This window comes from Oryzias melastigma, linkage group LG24 (assembly GCF_002922805.2).
Source record: "Oryzias melastigma strain HK-1 linkage group LG24, ASM292280v2, whole genome shotgun sequence".
In the NCBI taxonomy this organism is placed as follows: Eukaryota; Metazoa; Chordata; class Actinopteri; order Beloniformes; family Adrianichthyidae; genus Oryzias; species Oryzias melastigma.
In genome coordinates this window covers 23,496,209-23,519,397 of record NC_050535.1, presented here as the reverse complement: position 1 = coordinate 23,519,397, position 23,189 = coordinate 23,496,209, and the positions used below count along the sequence as shown (strand labels likewise).

Sequence of the window (23,189 nt, the reverse complement as noted above, 5' to 3'; positions counted from 1 at the left end):
ATTTTTACAGTCTATGGATGCAAGTCTCGCTCCAGGCTTTTTCTTTCACAGCTCCATTCCAATATATGAAAGAATTGGTCTCATTGAATTCCCCCCGGGCACAAACTTATTGAAACTATTGCTTCCCCTTCATGATCAACTTTCAAGAGGTTGATACTTCCATGTTTTTATAAAGATGCTACTCAGATGTCACTATCCAATCTGACTCCATAATTAGTCAGTAAAGCTGTTTGGCATTCAAGCAGTCATAAGTTCAACTGGTTGAACTTTCAGCACACATTCAGTGAAAACAAACTCAGAAACCAGACAGCAGAGTTTTTGAATGCAGGTTTTATGGTGTTTACATAGATTTTCCATTCAATGAGTGGCTGGGTGGCTCAGTGGGCTATATGAAGGGCTGGCACGCAGGAGCCCTGGGTTCGATTCCCAGGGTTGTCCACTGATCCCCACCCAGATTGGGTCCTTAGACAAGACCCTTGACGCTGCTGCCTAACTGGGTCCCTGTGCCCCTCAAGTACAGGGTTGTGTCAGGAAGGGCATCCGGCATAAAAACTCTGCCAAGTCACTGATGTGAAACAGTGGGTGCTGTTACGCTGTGGTGACCCTGAAAGGGATAAGCTGAAAGTGAAAGAAGACAGATTTTCCATTCAAAGCAGTTGCACAGACAATTGCTGCCACGGCCAGTGTGCAAATAGATTTAGATCATCCACAGCAAATGTGTACCATTTTGTTTCAATAAAGGGGATCTGGGGACTCTGAAAACCAAACAGTGTCTGGTGTGACCAGCATTTGCCTCATGCGGTGAACACATCTCCTTTTAATAGAGTTAATCAGGTTGTGGATCGTAGCCTGTGGAATGTGAGTTCACTCCTCTCCAGTGGCTGTCTGAAGTTGTTGGATATTAGCAGGAAGTGGAATACACCATCATATACACCAGATCCCAAGTTAAAAGGTCCCATTTTGCACCTATATTACATGTTAGACATGTGCATCTCTGTTTGTCACACTTCAAAACGTTGATGAGAGAAAGGTTGTGTTAAAGATAGATGAGTTTTTAATTCTGCCTCTATTGTATCTCACTACATTTGTGTTTTAGTATTGCAATTTTTTTAACAAACGTGATTTTAATTACTTCTTATCCCAGGTACTTTAACACCTGAACTGAGGAAGTTTGCACATTGCTGTGACCACGTTTTTTGTGCTTGAACCTGAAAGCTTTTTTCATAGATTGCATTTTCTATGAAATATTTATCCTTAATCCATTGTGGAGCATCTCATGTATCATCCTTTCCTCAGCCACAGATACTGTCTCCTCCTTCTTGACCCTTAGCTATTGTACCTCATTTCTTCCTTTTGTTCTGATTTGAGGGCATCCTGCTATGCTCCAGACTTCCTGTCTTGATTTACTGTGGATACCAGAGCAATTAAGATTCTTGTTGTTTTCAATTGAGCGTTACTAGTCATTTTGAGTTCCAAACAAAAGTTCCAGATTGGACCGTAGGTTGGCGGTTAATTCGCTTGGAGCTCCAGAAAGGATTTGCAGAGGAAGACCAAAGAAGTTCATGTAGGCAGACATGAGGGAGGTTGATGTGGGTGAGGAGGAACAGAGGAGAGAATTGGATCCTGGGGAGAACCCCAATGAGAGTGGCCTAAAAGCAGGAGAAAAAGACTTTAACCTGAAACCAAACAATGTTTTTGGTGGTTTTAATGCACCGAGGCGATTTGTTTTCATTTTGGCAGAGACAATTGAGCTTTGACAGCTGACTGAGGTGTTTATCCTCTTCATATCTGTCAGAGAAACACTGGCTGTGAGTGTGACTTAAAAGAAAATCTCCTTCAGAACATGGGTGGTTATAAACATGCAAACAGCCTATCAAGTAAAGAAACAAAGACAGTTCCAGTCATCAAATGTTGCACGTCCAGATCTCTAGGGATGTTTCTATACTCTCAAAGCTCTAAAAAAATGAAAGTGTGCTCACAACATTGCACACCAGGATGAAAATGCTTCCTTCAAACATTACTTTGTACCAAAATAGCTTGCTTGATCATCTGCTATCAAAGGCCACGGGACTCACTGACTTGTTTGACAGGATAAATGTAATCGGACACCAACCTAGTTATGTCAACAAAAAGAAAAACAGCAGAAGACAGGTTTGACATTGCTAATGACAGCAGCTTCATTAAAATTAGAAACATGAGGTTGAAAGAACATAGAATAAAGACAGCAATGATAAATGGAGCCAGAGCAGCATGTAAGCTGACCATGTTCAAAGACTGGTTAAAAGTGACCTCTTCCATTTCCAAAAACCTGTTCTGTAGGTCAAACATGATGTAATTATCTTTGTTCCTCTGTGTAAATGTGTATTCAGAGATCTAATTATTAAAAGATAAAAATACAAATTATTCAAAGAGAAATGTAACACTGTTTTTTCTTTGTAATGGTTCGACAGGCATGAAGGAAAAGTCAATAATCAATCAAAAGAGGTGGAACTTATACTTCACTTTTTTTTAAAAACAAGACAAATAATGCACAAGGAACCACAAAGACTGTTTTTAAATATTTATTTGGAAACAACAATTAATTTCTTCCACTTCTGCAACTTTTGTTGCATCTTGGGTCATACATATTAATGTATTAGTTCCACAGAACACCATCACAAAAGTTACCCTTTTATACGCAATTTTCCTTTTTGTATTTGAGTCACTTCTACATATTGACTTGTGCTTCAATAAAAGTTTTTCGACATCATCATCATCATCAAAAAGTTTACAGAACAAAGGGAGCATTGCAATAGAAAAAAGTAGTAAGAAGAGGGTACAATGGTTGAAGAAACATCGATACAGAGTACAAACACATTTCAGGCAGAAACCTTAATTGCAGCCGCTGCACCATTCTGCTCTTTTGAACGACACCCTAGTGCCCTGCATCACACAGTCATGGCTGGTGAGCAGATTTTTGGCTAAATATTGCTTAGCTCCAAATAAGCACCTTCAACAGAGCGGGGCGGCGGGGAGCATCAGTGTCAGTATCAGTGAAGCATTCCAACTTTCCAGACATCTTTGTAAAATCTGAGGATGCATAAGGTGCTTGGTCAGAAACTTACTCTGAATCCAGAAAAATATAAATATGTGGTTTGATTGCCTTGGCCTCAATATACAACAGAAGGTTGGGTTTGAGGGAGATGAATCTGTATTTACATGGAATGCTTTCTGCTTTCTGCAAAAACAGTTCTCCCAGTTATGTGAAAGGTATATGTAGATTTTAAACAGCACGACATGTAGGCAGAATGCTGAGGCGCAGTTCATTCATTAATGCCAGTAAGCAATCTGAGCCTGTAGAAGTCAAAAATGTAAAATTATTCCATGAAAGCACATTAAAAACACAAGCAGCATCGAAAAGGTACAAACAATGGCCCCCACGTTCCTGTTTCCTACTTTAAGTGCAGATTGACAGTAACAAGCAGACTAACTGTATTACTCATATACTGGCTAAATGTTCTCATAAATCTGTGTGTATACCTCCAAGCAAAGAGCATATAAATAGGTTTGACATATAAAGCAAATTTACAGTGTACATATTCTGGCTCTAATATAAGCATTAGCAAAAATCCATGCTTCACATAGAAAAGGCATCCACCACGTTTAAGAAAAAAATGTACATTTTATGAAACAATAATAAATAGTATTATAGAATTGCTGCTGTACACAAAAAGCCATTCTTTCAATGTCACTTATATAAAAATACGTTTTAGTGCAACCATATCTATATCTTCACATCGATTTAAGGTGTCCAGAAAAACAATAGGAGGATTTTTACTACAAAGCTGATACGCAAAAATGTGACGGTGTTATATTCACACCCACCTTTGTTTGCTTCTAAAACTAGAACAAAAAAAGGCACGCACGTACAAGTCTGTTGTTTGTGTACCGTTTTTTCAAAGACAGGGGTTTGGTCAGTCTCAATCAAATGTGCACATACATTTGCAAATATGTCCTCTGTAAGCTTTGATGGACAGGACCTGGGAAAAAGTGGTGTAACGTGGACATACACACTTTCTTCATGTACCTGAAATGCGCAATCAGAGGGTACAAGTGTGGGACAGGGAACGAGTGCGCAGTCAGAGGACACGTGTGCAGTTAGAAGATAAGTGTGCAGATTGTGCAAAAGTCTTGAATCCTGCATTTGATGTTCCTACTTCCAATCATCCAAACTGGAAAACCTTTATCTTCTTCTTTTGCTTCCAAGCTTCTATTCACTTTCCGGGTTGGCAGGTTTGGATGCTAATGGAGACACGGGGCTGTGGGGGGCATGAGAAGAGGAGGAGACTGTGGGGGGAGGAGGTCGCAGATCCTGGATGCTTAAGTGCTGATTACCGGGGTTTTGGTGGGATTGAGAGGGTTGGGGGAGCAGTGAGGACATGGAGCCAAGAGTCATTAAAGGGGGAGGGAAGGGGCAGAAGGATGAGGAGGCATTCCCTCCTTTTCCTTCGTCTCCGATGGACCGCCCTCTGCCTGAGTCAATGCAGAGTGAGGCGATGGCTTGGGTGCAAGTCTGGATGCCCTCCTCCTGTTCAAGTCTGACCCCACACCCCTCCCTGTGCTGAGGTGAACTTGCCTCCATCACTCCTTGTGCCTCTGCCGGACCCCTCCTCTTGCTGGAGGAGCTAAAATGTAGGATGTTGGCCTCCCCACTGTTGGAGTCATCTGAAGTGGTCTTCTGCAAAGTCAAGCAGGAGACAGTGGACACCTCCGCCTGCTGGGCAAGGCAAGAGTTTATGGGTGTGGGGGCGGAACTGACCATGTGGATTCCCCCGACGGGGATTAATGGCAAGGACGAGGGCATCTGAAACCAGAAAGGGGAAGGGTGATCTCTCAGAATATCAGAAACTTCTCAGATTAATAGAAAAGTCTGGAACTAGCTCTTTGTATAGCGCTTTCTACCCTCCTTCGAGGGCCCAAAGCGCTGCACAGTCACAGACCCATTCACACATTCACACACACATTCACACACTGGTGGTGGCTCCGCTGCTGAACACTGGCGCCAACCTCCCACCAGAGGCAATTCGGGGTTCAGTGTCTTGCCCAAGGACACTTCGACACATGGGCGGGCAAGGCGGAGTCGAACCGCTCACTTCTGATCAGGAGTAGACCGCCCTACCACTGCACCACGGCCGCCCCACAAGAGACACTGCAATAAACCAAAATCTGCTAAATCAAAGAGCGTAGTTTGGATCTGCTGATTACAAACATGAACATGTCCAAAACAAAACTATTGAAAGTCTTTAGCCTCACAAATACCAGAAACCATGGCTTTTTTGAACAATAACAATTTCAATAAAATAAAATAATAAAAAAAAGGAAAGTACCGGGAATTGAGAATGAAGGGGAAGGTGACTGAACAGGACCTGAAGGGGGGCGCTGGACAGGTGGTTCTGGTTGGATCTCTGATCCTGTTCTCTGTGTAACAATGAACTAGAGGGATGATTCTGAAAGAAAAGAAAACAAAAGAAGGTCCCTTTTTAACAAGCATCAACACCAACTAACCCCATCCTATCGACACCAGCAGAAAACGCCCGACTCCGTCACCCCCCAGTTTAGAAACTGACAGAGCTGCTCTGACCCCACTGAGGCTGCAGGGACCATCCCCAAAACTCAGAGAAGAAAACCTACATATCCCCGGGGGGGTATGTGTGTAACTCCTCTGAGCTCAGGGATGGATTCATCCCTGAAGATATTAGGATCTTTCTAATGAAGATTTAGACAAAAAAGACAGAAAAAAACAAAAAAATGAGAAAAACGTTGAAAATTAGGATTATTCCTGGCATAAAGAAAGGGACAAAGCCGTAAAATAATTATGAAACTGGAAATTATCAGGATTATCATTATGGAGTTCATTCCTATTTTTGTCATACAACTTATTTTTAAGTTTCAGGATGTGGAAAGAATAATAAAAAGTCTATCTGACAATCGTCCCGGGGTGAGGTCTGACAACGTTTCTAGATATGACAAGTCTTACAGCCTCTAACTGCATGCAGGTCTGGAGCGTTCCCACCGGCAGGTCTGGATGAAGTAGCGCTGCGCCCCTTGGCCCCCAGACTACCCCCTGCTGGCTGAAAATGAAGATGAGAGGACTTCGTTAGAGTCATTTGTGGTGGAGGTAGAGGGTGTTAAGAATCAGTTCAGGGCAGAAGCTATAAAATCATTTGGTTAGGTTACTTTAGTTTGCTGTTCGCCAGCACCAGGTAATCTGTCATTTTCCTCCTCTGATACCCCCCTCCCCCAGTGAAGGCGTCTCATGAAAGCTCACCTCTGATGGGGGGGCCCTCGGCATGGGGAGACGTGTCGCATCATCCCCTTTTGTTGACCTTGAGGTGAAAGGTCACGTCTGTAGTCTCTTCCTCTGGGGGACAGGGGCCTTGAAAGGGGGGACACCACCGCATGTCTCCGTCTTGGGGAGAGGTCTCTTCGGTACCCTCCTGCTGTCGAGATGTGGCGAAGAGGAGAGATGTCTCTCCGAGGGGAGAGGTGTCTGGAGGAGGGCGACAGATTGCGACAGGGGGACAGGTACCGGTGGGTCGAGGGTGAGGAAGATGGGGAGATGGGGGACGGACAGCCGGGGGGTTCTAACCCCGGAGATGAAAGGCGAGAGGAGAGATCCGGTATGTCCTCATCCATTGAGGAGGAGGAAGGGGGGGGCAACAGTCTGCTTCCCACAGGCTGCAGCTGGCCTCCATGATCCTCTGCTCGGACACGCTCCCTCCCTGCAGCCTCGCTGGACTGGGCCTGGGGGGTGATCTGGATGCTTGGCACTGTGGTAAAGTATCCAAGCAGAGGGGGGCTAGGGGGGGTTCCGAGCAGGTCAGTTGCTCTGTGGGGAGTAGGGTTAGAGGTGGCCACGGGAGCGATGGACATGAGGGGCAGGCTGTATGGCTGTGGGCTGCAGGATCGAGAACCGGTCTTGGGGGTGGAGTCACCATCATAGTCGTCCTCTTCATCGTCTTCATCCTCTACCTCATCACCGTCATCCTCAGCGCCATCTGAATCATCTGCATCAGAAAATTGGTGCTCCACAGATCTGTCCCTTGCAGATTTCTCAGAAGATCCTCGACCATCTTCGGGGATATCTTTAGAGAGAATAAGAAAAGGGGCGGGGCAAAAAGCAAGAGGAAAAGATTGTTGGTGGGGTAAAAGAACGCACAAAAGAACAGCTCATTCATAGTGGTTTTGTTGAATGAAACAGCAGTAGAAACTCTGTCCCACAAAAAGAATAAAGGAAACATTCAGAATCACTGAGAAGCTTCAGGTTCAGAACCAGAAATTGGTTAAGAAAAGAACAGCCTCATGGGAAATATCTCCAACCCAGCAGGTCTTAAAGGGTAACCAAACAGGAGAGATGGAGGCTGACTCCGCCCACAGCCAAAATGTGAAATCCAGTCAGAGGGGCGGGGCTTGGGGGCAGGACTGTTATCATTACTGGAGCTGCTGATCATTACGTGAAACTTCTGAAACTTACGAGGTTTAACCAATCGCAAAATTCAACTGTAATACCTCAATTCAACCTGTAGGGGGAAGTGTACAGTTTTTGACTATATTTTCAATAATTAAACAATTTTATTTTAATATATCCAAAAATTGGCAATGACCAACAGACAGCACTTTATATGTGTCAACAGACAAAAAAAAGTAGATTTAGGGTTTGGTTACCCTTTAAATTTTGATATATCAAGGATGTATTGATCGTGCGCCAAAACATTCATCAAGATTGAACTATTTCAATCTTTGAAAATAATCTTTTAGTCTATGGATTTTGGTATTCATAGGACTAGAACTTAACTGTCTGAGTCACAACAATCCAGACACACAACAGAGGAGTGCTGAAGTGAAGTTTCTTTGATAGTGAATTGTAGAAAATATGTAAAAAAAAAACAAAAAACAAAGCTTTGGTTGTTCAGAGGATGTTGTTTGGTCCAGTGTTAATTTTGACGGAGAATTTTAATTTAGTTTTAGTCATAGTCTTTTGACTAAAATAGGGTTTAGTTTTAGTCGCAATTTAGTCATGTTGATTCTATTAATTTTAGTCACATTTTAGTCGACTAAATTACAGCAGATATTTAGTCGACAAAAATATAAATAAAGGTAAAGCATTTGAATTAAATTTACTAAGTATAATCATATGAATAACACGCAAAGATTTTACTAATTTGTAAAAAAGAAACATTTTACCTCACTTTGCTTTCCAAACTTGTAATTTCTGTTAATTCAGCTTCAACAACTTAAAACACATTAAAAGAAAAAAATAATTATAATTCCATCCCATTTCCAAAAAGAAAGTGTCTATTTGTATGTAATTTTCAAAAAACGTGCGGCCAGTGATGAACTTTTTTCTCAGTCGCACTGACCCAGAGGACAGGGGTTAAGGTTAGGATTATGGTTATGGTTAGGGTTAAACAAGCAAATGTTTCCTGAATGCTGCTGTCTCTGCAGCTCACGGCTCCACCAGGGGATGGGTCAAATGTGGAGAACACATTTCACACTTTTAGGAGTGTGACAGTTAATGGGACTTTAACTTTAAGTTTAATTTTAAATACGTGCGGCCAACAAAAGAAATCCAGCCTTGCACAAACTTAAAATGCAGCAACGGGATCTTGGCTGCACGTATTACATGTGGACAAAACATGAATTTCATCATATTCTGTGCTGGTCACATGTAAATATGTGTAAATAACATCAGTCTTATTATAAATGTCTTAACAAAAAAAACTTGTATTGAGTCAAGTGTAAAAATGCATAAAAAAACATGGGGTGTAAGCTGTCCAGAACACCTGTGAGCATGTTATATGTGCTTGAACAGCGTGTCTGTGATGAACTGTAATACCACCGCCGGCCAATAGAGGGCACTGTTGTCACGTAACGTGATGGAGTTGGAGATTAAATCGGTGACTGCTTGTGGATCTGAAGAAGCAGCGGGGCTGCTAGCGCTCGGAAATACGCTAAAACATCGGTTTATAACTTTACAAACGTCATGCTAAAACAAAACCGCATTACTGACATTAGGGGGAGAATTTGGATTCAGCCCAATACGCTGGAAATAATCGTGTTTGTATGTTTACCTTTGCGTGGATTTCAGGCTGGCTTGTCTGCAAACGTCACTTCAGGTTTTCTTGTGTTTTTGCGTGTGATGGTCGCTCCACACAACGTCTTGTTGAAGGTTGTGTTAAATGTAAAATGTGTCCATATATGTACTTTTATTTTTCTACCTCGATTAGACATTTTTCACCTATATCACAGACACGATTCATTGAATTAGCATCTTCCCAGGCGGGCTGCAACGCTCTGTGTTCTGATTGGATCGCTCTGCATTTGCTCCCGCCCTCCTCCACCAGCAGTCATTATGATTGGATATCGTCTTCAATCAGCATTTTAGTTTCGTTTTTATTCGTTGACGAAAAAGTCTATCAATTTAGTTAAAGTTTTCGTGTCTGGGCGGGAGTCTTCGTTTCGTTTTCGTTTCGTTTTTGTTGGGTAAATAGTGTCGTTGACGAAGACGATGAGGAAAATTTTTCGTCAACGAAATTAACACTGGTTTGGTCCGATTCTACATGGGCCCAGAGGGGTCAAACCAAGGTCTGGTGTGGGCTTTGAACCAGGAAGCTGTCTTTGAGATGAAATGTTTTCATTACAGAAGCTAATTTCCAAATCTAGCACTAACTTTATGGCAGATATCTGAACAGAAAACAAAAAACTGCACGTCATCATAACTTATGAGGTAAAATGCCACAGACACCTGCTGCTGTTCAGTTGATAAGAAAAGAGCATCTACCTGCATGTTTGGGACAATGCTTGCAGTTACGTACAAACTATATTTGTCAGTATTCTGATAACCAGACTGGAAATGAAGAAAGCCAAAGGGAGTTCAAATATTCTGATTGATGTCCAGATTCATCACAAAGAAGATGAATGGGGCACATCTTTTCAGGAACGCCAGCACCCTCTGACACAAACTCATCGTTGTGAATATTTTATGGGAAATCTTTTTAACCCCACCCCCGCCAGAAAAAATGTTTCCTTTTTTTAATGGTCAGAAATGGAAAAAGTGACACAGAGGTGGATTAAAATGATGAAGATGATGGAGCTGAAGTAAAAGGTGTTGGATCTGCAGCAGTGATCAACTGAGGTCAACTGACTTCAAATTCAGAGAGTGAGCATCCTATCTCCGCAAAAGATTGTTAGACAAGAGTGTGGAGTGAAAGCAAAGTCATGGGACTCCTCTTACCTCCTTCTTCTGCTTCCGTGTCCTCCACTGAAGACATGGACACCCCCAGTTCCAGGCACTTTTTGATATGCGCCTTGGACTTCATGTGCTTTGTCAGGTTTCCTGTCAGGCAAAGACACAGATTAACAGACTCCCAACCACAGCATCTTTGGTGAGTCAAGAGTAACAGTGAAGGATCATAGCTGACGATAAAATGGTTTTTAGATGCCCTCATTCCTTCTTTTGGACTAAATACTCAGATGTCTGCAAGACAGCTAAAGTCTGAAGAGGCTGAAATCTGCTGTATGCCTGGAGGAAGTGTTCAGTCTTTATTAAAAGTAAATTCCAACATGTAGTTCTGCAGTGCTCTGACATACGGAAACATGGAAGATACCTTTTGTTTTGAAGGCAAAGTTGCAGAACTTGCAGACGTATGGCCGCACGTCAGTGTGTGTTCGGATATGCTTCTTCAGCATGCTGGGCTTCTTACAGCGAATGCCACACTCCTCACAGATATATTTCCCTCGACCGCGACCTCGAACGTAAACGTAGTCCTCATTGGATTTATACCTGCAGAACAGATCAAAATGGGGCAGCTTTATTTTCATTTTTTCTCAAGGAGCTGAGAAGACAGCAGCTAATTCCATCTTTCAAACATTTCATCTTAGAACAATTCTTCTGTTTAACAAACCAACCAAAATTAGGCTGTGTTTTTCTCCTTCATTCTGATGTTTCCCTTAAAACTTCCTTCATTCATGAAAGCTTCAACAATAAAGATGCTGACAACAGGCACAAACAGCAGTTGAGGACTTTTGTCCAGAAGGGGCTGGCACTGTAGACAGCTCCGACTTACCTGTGAGCTGCAACTCAAATCTCGTCACCCGCGACTCACAAGATTTGAGCCAGCTCACCAAAGCTTCAATGCAACTTTATGCCATAAATTGAGTGACAGAGCTCCTTTTGACATGGTGGATTTAGCTCTCAGTAGTTTTGCTGATAAAATGAGTGGATATGTGGCAGGAGTAGTTCTGAGAGCGGACCTCTGCCTTGAGGACTGGGTCGCAGCTGACGGGTGTTCCTTCATAGATGATTTATTTATGACCTGTAGGGATTTTATAGTTTCCTTTGATCTTCTTGGTGAATTTGATCATTTTAAAGACTGAGATGCAGCAGAAAGAAAGAGAGCAAAGAAAGAAGGACTTTGTTTCCTTGTTGTGACTGACAGGACTCAGGAGAGCAGAGGAGGAGAGTGGTACAAATACTGCACATTATGAGGGAGAGTTCACCCCCTCCTGGTTGTTTTTCTTCAGTCACAACAGCATGACAGTAGAGAAGACATGACTCCGCCTTTGCTGCTCCTGCGCTACATCGCGGTGTTACCATGACCATGCACGTATCGATTAGTCTGCTTTTTCTGAAAAACGATTTAAACTTAAGAAATATTTTAAAGTACCAATATTTGATTCAATATTTATTTCCTTGTCAAGCGAACACCGTATAAGCGGGTCAATGTCCTTTAAAGTGTTTATTATCAGAAATGAACAGACTTCACAGAAATCAACCATCTGACACGATCAAACCTTTGCACTGTCACTTGCTCTTACTTAAGAACAACCTTTAAGTTTTTCCCCAAACTGAGCCTGCATGAAGAGAGCTGGAGTGACCTACACCCACACATCCCATCCTCTTACCAGTAAATCCCATCTGAAGATGTCAAAGAGGTTGAAGTATTTGAGTATTTAAAATGAAATGGTGAGCGGTTCCTCCACAAACAGAGCCGCTAACTGAGCTGTGGGTTCCGCACTCACCCGCCTTCGAAGATCTTGATGCGGGTTGGTTCAGTTGAAAGGTGCTTCGCAGAAACAACCTTTTCTCCCAGCTCGACCTTTGAACGCTCCCACGACTCCACCCCCTTCATCTTCCTCCCAAAGCATTTCAAGTCGGCAGACACCAAGTCAGGCTTCAGCTGCAGCAGCCAGGAAGGGCAGAAGAAGGCTGTGAGTAATGACACCAGCACAGCAACATGCCTGCAGATCTCAGGACATACCTGATCAAACATCAGCTTCCAGGCCTCAGAAGATACCAGTTTTCCAGAGCTGGGAGGGCACATGGCTGCCAGCGTGAACAGCCATTCAGTGTTCTTTCTCTGCTTTGACCGCAGCAGAGCTAGAGCAGCCTTTGTACTGATGTTGAGAGGATTGGGGTTGTGCGTACTCACAGACCAGGAGCTGTAGACAGAACATTGGGAGGTGGCCTGGGTGCTGTTGGGTTTGGTGTAGTTGCGGAAACACCAGCTGACTCTGCTTGCTGTGCGCAGGCTGGGAAAGTGCAGCAGCTGCTGGACCTCAGAAAGGTTTGCAAAGAGCAGAGACTGTGCTCCTCCCATCATTCCTGAGCTTTGGGTGGGAGCGGGCTTAAGCAGCAGGGGCTGTTGGTCCGAGTTCTCTGCATCACTGCTGGAAAGCATGGGCTCTGGGCTTGAGCTAGGACCTGGACTCACATCATCCACATCCAGCCTATCAGGAGAATCCTGACTATATGACACAGAACGCTCTGTGACTATCTGGAGAGGGGGTGTGAAACTGTCACCCAGGGGGACATCAGAAAGGTGAGGGGCCGAGGAACGGACAGGGACAGCAATCTTGGTGGCAGCTGGGGGATCAGTAAGTGGGGGAGAAGAAGACATCTGCTCACACTCATCCACAGAGTCTTTGCGACTGAAGGGAAGTCCCTGATAACTACCCTCCTGCTTCCCAGGTTTTGAACCTCTTTCAGCTCCACTCAGTTCCACAGCACCCATTTCCTTTACAATCTGTCCATACATCCTCTCCTCCTTCACCCTCTTCTGCTGCTTAGACTGGATGAAGAGCTCCAAGGAGCTGGTGGGGGACAGCATGCGCTTGCCGCCTCCGATAACCGAACCTGAGGCATCTGTGGTGGAAATGGTTCCTGAAGTCAGTGAAAGGGGGATGCCCGTGTTCAGGTGGTTATCTGAGCCCTTCCAAAAAGATGAGTGCAGAAGATCACCGTCAGTGTGTCCTAGCAGAAGTGACAAGTTGAATCCAGATGTTCCTCCGGGAGAGGATCTCATAACATCAAGCAGATGAGAAACATGGCCGTTCTCAGCCCGGTCTGCTCCTAGAGCTTCAGCTTCATTACCATGGGATGATATGAACTGGCTAACGCTGGTGTATGTGGCACGACCAAACATTGGAACATATGTCTGAATCCGAACAGGTACCAGCAAACCAGGCAAAGTGGCCTTAGAGCTCAAATTCTGGGTGGGCTGAAGGTGCCTCTTGAGCATGTTCATGTGGGATGGAAAAGAGGGTGAGTAAATATGAGTGCCCTGATGTTTTGTCTTTTCTTCGTACAGCTGTGGGTCATTGATTTGCTGAACCGACTCCGTCGGAGCTGCTGGTCCTGGCAGGCTGCTTGATGATCTGACGTGGAGCTTCTGGAATTGCTGCTGGCTGACTACCTGTTCTGACTCCTGGTTCCAAAACCCACCAGGCTGTGAAAAAGTAGCAAAAGGGACCCCACTCTGGTGCTGCTGGATTAAATCCCTATTTCTGACTTCCAGGGCTGGATGTTCTCCCTCAGAGGAAGAGCCCTGGGCCTGAAGACGGTGCTGCTTGGGCCTGTTGAGGAAGGCAGGTGTATTGTCTGAGTTTTTCAACTAACACACTGTAAAAACTTGTGGTTAGCTTGAGTTTTGCGTAGCTTGATTTCTAACCTTCCAAAGCAAGGCTCGTCTTGCAGGCTGTCATCACTGATACTTTGCTGGAGGACATGCTGGGGGGGCTGATGGTGAGACCCTGTGCCTGTGAACAAAGCAAGATGATTTGGAATAAAGTGGTTTATCTGAACAAGAATTGCTTATTATGTCAAAGACGGCTCCAGATCAGGAGGCGTTTTAAATACAGAACAGCCCTTTTGCTAGATTAGTTTGAAAAATGAGCTCAGGACGGGAATATTTCCTGAAAATCGTCTTAATATTTAACCTGTAATATTACCTGGTCTCCTGGTTCTGGCAGCCATTTCACTAGTGCTGTGTGGGGATCCTGATGGGACAGGCCACACCCCATGCTCCAGGCTTTCTTGTTTTATTGACACCTGTCCTCCTCCTGTGTCCTGTTGGACTGCCTCTGGATACACACTCAGCGAAGCCTGTAAATCCACCAATGTGACTGAGTAATGACGGAAACAATAATCATCTTCAAAATCCAATGACAGGGTACAAGAACACAAACATTAATAGATATTAGAGTTATGCAAACATCTCTTGGACAAAACAGTAACTCTGCATTCACTCAAGGAAAACTTTCTAGGCAGCTGAAAACCTTTTCAGAAATTGACCAAATTAAAAGTGTCCATCCATCCATCCATCCGTCCGTCCGTCCACCCACTCACCCATCTGGCAGCCTGTTTGCTTGCTGTCATTTTAGGGCTACGTATAAATAAAGTGATTATTTGATTGAAATTCAGTATTTGAAAGAGATGGTGTTGTATCTTCACTATAGTGATATAACGATTCAATCAATCCGATTTGATTCAATTCGATTCACGGTCTTAAAGTCACACTTTGTTGTTCTCAACACAATGAATTAAAGGTATTTTAAGACCAAATATTTTTGTCCCTTACATCAAATTGTTTGTTTTCCTACTAAGCATGTCACACCACGTGATGTATAGTGTGCCCATGTCAATAGTGTCCCCATGCTTATTCTCGTTTATTTGTGACTTCACGTCTTTACTCATTTTTTTTAGTCACAAGACTCCTCCGGTTCGTCACAAAAACTCAGACAACTCATGACACTTGTATGATACTACTGCTTCCAAAGGGGCTGCGGGAATTTTCCAGGAGGCGAGGGCACAAAGAGCATGCCTGCATGAAGAAATGTCATCAGCTCGTGACAAATCGATATTTTAATTTTCTGCAACGATAAACATGCTGACAAATTTGAATCGGTTTTCAACCGATTCAGAAAGTCTTGTTACATCCTTAATCTTCAGTAAAGGAAAACAAAGGTTTTAAAACATCAGTTGTTTAAAATCACATCTTCAAAATTCCAAAATAGTGCATCTCTTCAAAAACTAAAAGTTAAGCTGAGATGGCTTTAACGTCTCATTCCGATCATCTTTTGATCCATTTTCAGTGTTTTAGTTGTTGCTTTCAACAAAGTGTAATTGTAGTAACTCCAGTTGCTAAATGCCGTCTACAAATTTGTCCAGGGGGACTGTGGCCCACCAACTGTTGTACCTATGTCATGCCTACAAACCTTTTCAATCTGCATTTTTTGGTCTGTTCATGATTCACAACGACTTGCATAAATAAATACTCAGAGATACAATTTTAAGCCTAATTTTCTTTAAGAAGAAAAACATTTTAAAAACACCAAAAACATTCTGTTCATTGGATTGGGTCTTTAGGTAAAAAGCTATATGTGCTACCTGACGAACAAGATATCCACGTCGGCGTTCCTTCTTTGCAGATGCGCTGGTGTAAATCTCCCCCTGTCTGCAGGAAGGCAGGCTCCCATAGTCAAAAGATTTGCTGCGCATTTCCGGCAGCTCTGTGTGTAGCGTGCATGGTGCCTGCTCTGAAGAGGATCTTCTCATCTCCCTCTGTTGGTGGAGGCTGGAAAAACTGCTGGGCACAGTCAGGAACTCTGACTGCTTTGCTCCAGAAACATTGGCCAATGAATCCTCCTGTCAGAGAAAGGAATGTAACTAAGGAACATTTCAGTTTTCACATTTGACTTTTTGTGCTCAAGCTGGGTACCTGCTTGGTGGGTGAGACAGATTTAACACCTTCATCTTTCTCAAAGGACATGGACATGGAAGAGGAGTGAGACAAGTTGCTTTCCTGACTAGGACTACGAGAAAGGCTGGTGCATGTTGACTCAAAACTTGATTCCCCAGATGAGTACTCTAAATCTGCCAGGCGCAGCCTCTTCTTCTTGGGTGGAAGCTTCTCTGTCGGCATCTGGGACAGTGTGTCACTCCTCTGAGGCAGCTGGAATTCCTCTACAGCTGGTGGCGGTTTCTCTGGTTCTTTGGTCACAAGAGGTTCGGTGTCTTTTTCTGGCTTGTCTGGCTCCTCGGTCACCCTGATCTCAGGAACTTGGATGTTGGGTTGTCGTACCAGTTTATGATACGCTTGGCCAGGTGAGGCTGCAGCTGAGGATGATGAAAAGGAGGCTAGGTCACTGTCACTTTGCTGCTGCTCCATGCTTTCTGCCCTCAGAAGGGCAGATTCTGGACTCAGCGCATCTTCATATATATCAGTGTCAGATTGCTCTGAATACTGGCTTGATGGAGCTTTGTCTGAGGACTGGTATGCAGGCTGTTCAAATGACTCAGACTTCTCAAAAGAATTTGGGCGGCTAAGTGAATTGGTGTGCTGGATGACTGATATAACATTGCCAGCTGGCTTCCTGCCCTCTGAATCAGAAAACAGTACAATGTCTTCAGAGCACATACTAACACAGGTATCAAAGCTGTCAGATTGGCTGTGAGCACTGTGAAAAGATTTCTTTCCCGTTGGGGTAGCTCTTGACCCATCCAAACTACCTTGTTTAAAATCATAATCTCCCATCATATCCACTGAACCACTGCAGCTACTATCACAGTTTTCAGGGCTGTCCTCATCATCCCCAACACTCTTCTCTTTTCTTCTTTTTCGTGTGGCTATTTCACATATACTAACTTTAGAAGGATATTGATTGTAGATAATATTGTCTGGCCCGCCTGGGCTGCCCTCAGCTATCTTCAAACCAACAGAAGAGGCTAAATTCTTGGCCATCTGAGTATGGCCATCAGCTTCTCCAGTATGGGATTCATTTGCTGGATGTTCAAATGCACTCTGTCGCTTGAGTTTGGGCTGACCAGGTGGGTAAAATACATCATCAGGTGCCACCATGTTGTCAAAGGAAATACTCCCTCGGATTCCCTGAGGAGTGTTGAGGTTAGAAGGCACTGGAGCTGGCATGGACCTGCTTCTAATAAGAGTTCCAGACTCTGATGGAGGCTCCAGAAGTCCTGTGTTGCTTTGACAGGGGCCAGTTGGGTATTGCTTAGCATCTCCACTTGTTTCTAAATTTTCTCTAAAGGAGGGATGATCCTCTGCAATCTTACACATCTCTAGATCTTGTTGCTTTAGGCTCTCGTTACCCTCTACTCCTGCCATGCCCACTGTCATAGACTGTCTTGACCTGGAGTTTGGCCGGTTGTACCACGTCCGACCAAACATTATCTCTTCATATGTCTTTGCACTGGCATTTGGGGTGCCAATCTGCAACTCTGCGCTGTCATAAGGGGAAAAGTAGCCAGAGTCCGTGCTGCCTTTGCTGTGAGGACTGAGCAGATTAAGGGACTGGGATATGCTTGTATCAGAATCTTGACCTTTTTTATCTTCCATTCTTTGTGCCAAGCGTTTAATAGTGGCAGAGTCATCCAAAGAGTGTGATCTTCCACCAGCCTGTGATGTCAACATGTGATGTGACATCTTTACATCATGAAAGGTGGGGCAGTCCATCCCCCCAGGAGGAACTACTCCAGGTTTGGGAAAAATTAGGATGGGCACTTTCATTGATCCAATGTGAAACTCTTCAGCCGAGTCCGCATATGCAGGTTCTCCACCGCCTAAAAGGTGAGAGAAACACTTATAATAAAACAAATCCATTAAGAAATGTATAATAAAGACAAACATTAACATTTTTGAATAGACAAGACTTTCAATCCATCCATTTTCAAAACCCGCTGAATCCCCTCTGGGGTCACAGTGTTGCTGGATCCTATCCCGGCCACTGCTGTGTGAAGATTTAGTAAATCTTGGATGGTTCTCCAGTTCATTGCAGGGCAGCAGACAATCCCAAACATCACTATTTACACCTGGGAACATGATAGTCCAATACTTGGTATATGGTGTATAATTTTGGACTGTGGGAGGAATAGGGTTGGGCACCAATTGGGTTTTATTCGGTTCTGGTGCAAAAGTGGTTCTTTTGTTTTGGTTTCGGTTCCAAATCGGTGCCAATTTTGGTACTTCAGTAAAATAAAAATAATGCCTATATCTTCCCAAATCAACACATTCTCCCAGGTCATCACATATTGACGCATGGTTGAGACCTCCGCATCAAAAATTTTGGTTTTGGGTTTAGTCGCCTTTTGATGTGCTGGCTATTTCCGTTAAACCAGGTGTCCCCAACCTCTGAGCTGCAAACCGGTGGCTGCGAATTTGCTGCTCGTCGCCTGTCAAACACATGATCCTGAGCTTGACGTGCTTCATGTGGGTGTCTGTGTATGTCACTCTTCCAATGTATGGACACAGAGATCAGGTTTATTTATTGTGAGGAGTTCTCCAAAAATCTACAAAAATAAAAAAGGAAGAAAGAAAGAAAAATTTTCTCATTATCTTGCCTTTTATCTTAGTCTGGGGGGTTGTCCGGATGACAGCTGCTTCCGCAGAGTTTGTGTGTCTCTGAGACTGAGTTTGAAGGCTGTCCCGCATTAACCCAAGAGGGGAGAAATAGGGGACCCTTACATTATTGTCTCGATGAAAATAAGAAAAACATCACAGGTCAGGAGACCCAAGCAGGTTGCTCCTGCCCCCCGCGGCACCTGTCTGTCTGCCTGTGTATTGAGCGAGCGAGCTCCACTGAACTCTGAGAGGCTGGCTGCAGACAGAGAATTGCCGCGCTGTTAAAGTCTGGGTGTATCCCGTCTTCACTCAACAGTTTTCGGAGACGAGCTCTGGTAAACTCCCGCGGTTCCAGCAGGTTAAGAAAATAAATGGAAGTTCCAGACAAAACGCTCCTATTAGATTAGAATTATACCTGCTGATCGGGACACTAAAAACGTCACATGCCCCAAGCTGAGTTCCTGATTGGCTGATGCGACGCAGCAACCTGTCAATCTTCTGTTACCCAGTGTCACAGAAGACATTTTGGCACCCGGGGAAGTGAGTCTTTTCTAACCTGGAGGCATATCTCCAACTTTTTTTGGGCAGAGTTGTATAGCCTCAGACCTAAAGAAGCTGGTTCTTATCCCATACCCTTCACACTTAAACCTACAGAGAGAGCTTGATTTCTTCATAAAGCCAAAATAAGTTCATCATCTGCAAACAGCAGAGATGCAGTCTGAGGTTTCTAAGCATAAAACCTTCCTCTGCTTGTCTGCACTGATGAATTTTGTCCATCAAAGTTAAGAATGGAGTCAGTGACAAAGGTCAACTCTAAAGGGTTCAACTAAGACTAGAAAAAAGTCCAACTAATTGCTGGCAGTGAGGACCAAGTTCCTGCTTTCTTTGTACAGTGTTCAAATGACCCCCCAACATGTGCCATGTATTCCATATTGTTAGAGTGCCCCCTTAAAATATCCAGATGGAGATGGAGAATGTTTTTTTAAATCAACAACATCTGAACCTAATGTTTCAACTCTCAGAATCCCTCTAGCCTTCTAGCGTGTAAAGATCTGGTCAAGTGTTCCAGGAAAAAAACAGTTTCTCCAGAACCTGAGGTTCCACCATGAAGTGGTCTCTCCCCTCAAGAACTCCAGCAAAGACCAGAGGAGTGTGACTTCCAGTTATTAGAACACTCTCCCTGCAGTATTTAGAGAAGGAACCACCACTAAAATCTGGCACATGTTGATTTGAGAACAATGGGATGCAGTTTACATTTTGGACATGATTCTCATATTCACATCTCATATATCTTTTGTAAAGAAAAACAATACATTACCTGCAGTTTTGTTGGCTTCAAAGGAGATTTGAGGGATGGGACTGTGCTTCTCCATCAGCATGGTGGAGCCTTCTACACCTTCCTCGTCTGTGTCCGTACTTTGCTCACCATCTGAGGGGGCCTCCCCCTCACCTACAGGGGATGCCTGCCCCACATCCTCACTGTGGCTCACAGCCAGCTCTGATGAAAATGGTACAAGCCCAGCTTTGATGGCATGTGCATGGGATTTACGATGCTTGTAAAGGTTGCTCTTGGTTTTGAAAGAAAAGCCACACGGTTCACAAGGGTAGGGTCGCTCCCCAGTATGTGAGCGGATGTGCTTCTTAAGGACGCTGGGCTTGGCACATGCTCGGCCACAGTAATGGCAGATATATTTACCAGGCTTTTTTGCCTTTTGTTCTTTTTTGCTGTAGCTCTCCTCTCCAGGCTCTAAGCCTGATTGAGAATACTGTCCAAATGAGCTGGGCAAACTGGGGGACTTTTGCCGGGGAAACCTCCCTGCCCTGTGTAGGTGAGTGTGACCTGGGTGTCCATAAGGGTCATCTGAAGGCAACTGGCCAGCAAATGGCCAGGCATGAGACTCCAGGCCCGGCTGCGGTTTAGCTCCCGAGATGAAGCGCTCAGTTTGGGGATGTTGGGGGTATGGCTGGCCAAGCTGATAGGGATACCCTCGCGGGAAACCCTGCGTTAGAGGTCCATGGGGGTCTGCAGATGGAGGACCTCCAATAGCCCCAACTACCGAGGGTCCTGACAGCAGCTGTACAGGATTTCCCGTCATTGGGTATTTCTGTTGGGGAGCTGATCCTCTCATAACACCACATGGCAAACTCTCACGGTGCTTAACCTCTGGCTCACAAAAAGTGTTTTGTTTGGTGCTTGCTGAAGGCTCTGAAGCCCACTTTCTTTGCAGAGGCATCTTTTCCTTGACTTCATCCCTGTTTGAGCCTTTTTGCCTTGTGGCAGCTGAGTCATGAGGATCCATTTTTGAAGCTCCTGTCTGCCTTTGAAAAAATTTTATCCAGGACTTAGAGAAAAGGCAGCAAAAAATTATGAAAACTCAAAAGTAGCAAGCATGACAGCCAAATGTTGGAGAACTGCCAACCAGTACACAGAAAACAAAAAGTGCCCATCCATTTTGGAGCTAGACTGACTTTAAAATGAAACAACAATTGTCATATCAAAAAGATTTGATGTTAACAACATCAAAGTTGCCAATTTGTTGCTATTGTTTAGAAGAAACAAAACCCTCCTAAATTTTCTTTATTTTTCCCGGTTGTTTGCCCTGGAAGTCAAAAGGCTGATGAATCTGGAAAAGAAAACAAGATGAATTTATTTCAAAATTGGTTCATATTTGCAACTATTTTGCTTAACCTCAGTACGAAAGAACTACAAGAGTGGAATAAAGAAGTAATAAATCAAAAATAATAATAAATAATAAAGTAAATGTTTGAAACAATTGTGGTTAACAGCTATGTAATTGATTGTATATGCATGTGTGTTTGTGTACATTTTTTTTTACACATTTCATTCACAGCTACAAATGAAATGCTCAAATTGTAAATACTTACTCTTATTTAATGGACGCAGTGTGTTGATCCCCTCTGCACTTTCAGATGTACATCAGTTTTCTCAACAAAACACCTGCAGGAAAAGCACAGATAGAAAATACAAATTATCCGTCATAGAATTATCTCACAGGAGAAGCAGCTCTGTTGTTCCACTGGCCCCATACACTTTCGCTCTTTTAAAAGTGTGTTTTTTGCTGCTGAATCACATTGATAATTGATCAATAAGGAGTCTTGAACAAATGTTACTGTAGCTGATCTGTTAGCTTCTTCACACCAGCATCCAAGTGTATTTTTTTTTCCTGCAACCCTACCCCTCCTTCTACTTAGTGAGTCACTGGTGAAAAGTGAACCCACGCTGTTCCTAAAAAGACACAAAGGCTTATAAATAGCGTTGTGGAAATGATGTTTAAGTGTTAAAATGTGTGTAGGCCAGCTTGAAGAGCCTTCAGAGCCAGCACCTTTCCTTCCTCTGCAGGAGTCAGAGCTCAATAGAACTTCTTCACGACTGAATTGCAAACAAGAGGCACAGATGTGGAAACAGTGCCTGCAGGCTCTGCAACAACCCTGCAGAACTGTGTGTGTGTGTTTCCATTGTTTAACGTTTTTTAACCACAGCAACACCTGACAGCAGTGAAGCACAGAGCTGCTGAGCGTACCAAACATCCTCGCTGAAGCTGCACTTTTACTTTGTATTTCCTCATCTTGAGGTTTTAGCAAACCCACCCCCACTCTGATTGCAACACACACGCACAACCACCCCCCCCACACACACATACCCGTAGCAGTTTCAGAACTGGTTACCAGGACCTGATGACGTGCGAGTCTTGAGGCCCAAAGAAAGCTCTATAAATAGCTCATGTTAAAAACAAGCTTTATTCTTAGCAGCAGGAACGTTAAAATGAAACAAGCTCAAACTTTTCAAGCACCTGACTCCCCACAAACTCACACCTGAGCAAACTGACACACTCTTAGCAGAGGCATCATGTCAGCCTGAGGTCATATTTTGCATTTTCCCTGGGACAGGAAAGCTGAAGCACAAATTCTTTAATGAAGACTTCAAGGAGTTAGTGATGATGTGAATGAGGGCAGCAGCTCTAAGGGAAAGGAACATTTCTATGGTATAATTTTCCTTTCATTGAATTCCTCAAGGGGCAAAGGATTTAGTGACATTAGACACACTGGCAGCGCAGCCCCCACATAGTTAAGGAAATATAAGAGTCACAATTGACATTCAAAGCCTATGTCAGCCTCAAATCGTGATCTGGGGAAAAAAGTACTTCTAACTTTCTCTGAGAGAAAAAAAAGAAAAAAAACTACTGTCTGTACTTTGGCTGTTCTCACTTTTATTGTTTAAAAAAAATTAAACTGAATGAAAAAATATCTATTTAATCAGAGTACTTATGTATTTCTTAGCTGGAGCCAGGTGACCTTAGGAGATTTACCTTGAATGTGAGTTTCTAAGCTTCTCCAGGTTGTCATCATAAAGGTTTTCAGTCATCAGCCACTTGATAACAGGTTTTATTTCATGGAATGTTCAGGAGCTCAGCCTTGACCTTTGTCCTAACTAACCACAGTGCTGTGGTTTTTTGTTCAGTTCTTTAATATACATTGCTGGTTGTTTCTTCT

At 43.7% G+C, this 23,189-nt stretch overlaps 1 protein-coding gene across 2 annotated transcripts in view; it reads right to left on the bottom strand.

Moving 5' to 3' along the window:
- Nucleotides 1-2,546: 2,546 nt before the first annotated feature.
- Nucleotides 2,547-23,189, bottom strand: part of hivep2a (HIVEP zinc finger 2a) — a 105,080-nt gene continuing 84,437 nt past the window's right edge. For both annotated transcript variants that reach the window (XM_024291949.2, XM_036210628.1), the window contains exons 4-17: nucleotides 21,564-21,636; nucleotides 19,996-21,301; nucleotides 16,038-17,899; nucleotides 15,707-15,964; nucleotides 14,269-14,422; nucleotides 13,989-14,076; nucleotides 12,300-13,893; nucleotides 12,061-12,218; nucleotides 10,647-10,822; nucleotides 10,274-10,375; nucleotides 6,308-7,124; nucleotides 6,017-6,110; nucleotides 5,367-5,486; nucleotides 2,547-4,843 (exon numbers count right to left, since the gene is read on the bottom strand). In XM_024291949.2, the coding sequence (XP_024147717.1) occupies nucleotides 4,250-4,843; nucleotides 5,367-5,486; nucleotides 6,017-6,110; nucleotides 6,308-7,124; nucleotides 10,274-10,375; nucleotides 10,647-10,822; nucleotides 12,061-12,218; nucleotides 12,300-13,893; nucleotides 13,989-14,076; nucleotides 14,269-14,422; nucleotides 15,707-15,964; nucleotides 16,038-17,899; nucleotides 19,996-20,977 (6,999 nt within the window). In that variant the 5' untranslated portion in view covers nucleotides 20,978-21,301; nucleotides 21,564-21,636 and the 3' untranslated portion in view covers nucleotides 2,547-4,249. The remainder of the gene's footprint in view (nucleotides 4,844-5,366; nucleotides 5,487-6,016; nucleotides 6,111-6,307; nucleotides 7,125-10,273; nucleotides 10,376-10,646; nucleotides 10,823-12,060; nucleotides 12,219-12,299; nucleotides 13,894-13,988; nucleotides 14,077-14,268; nucleotides 14,423-15,706; nucleotides 15,965-16,037; nucleotides 17,900-19,995; nucleotides 21,302-21,563; nucleotides 21,637-23,189) is intronic.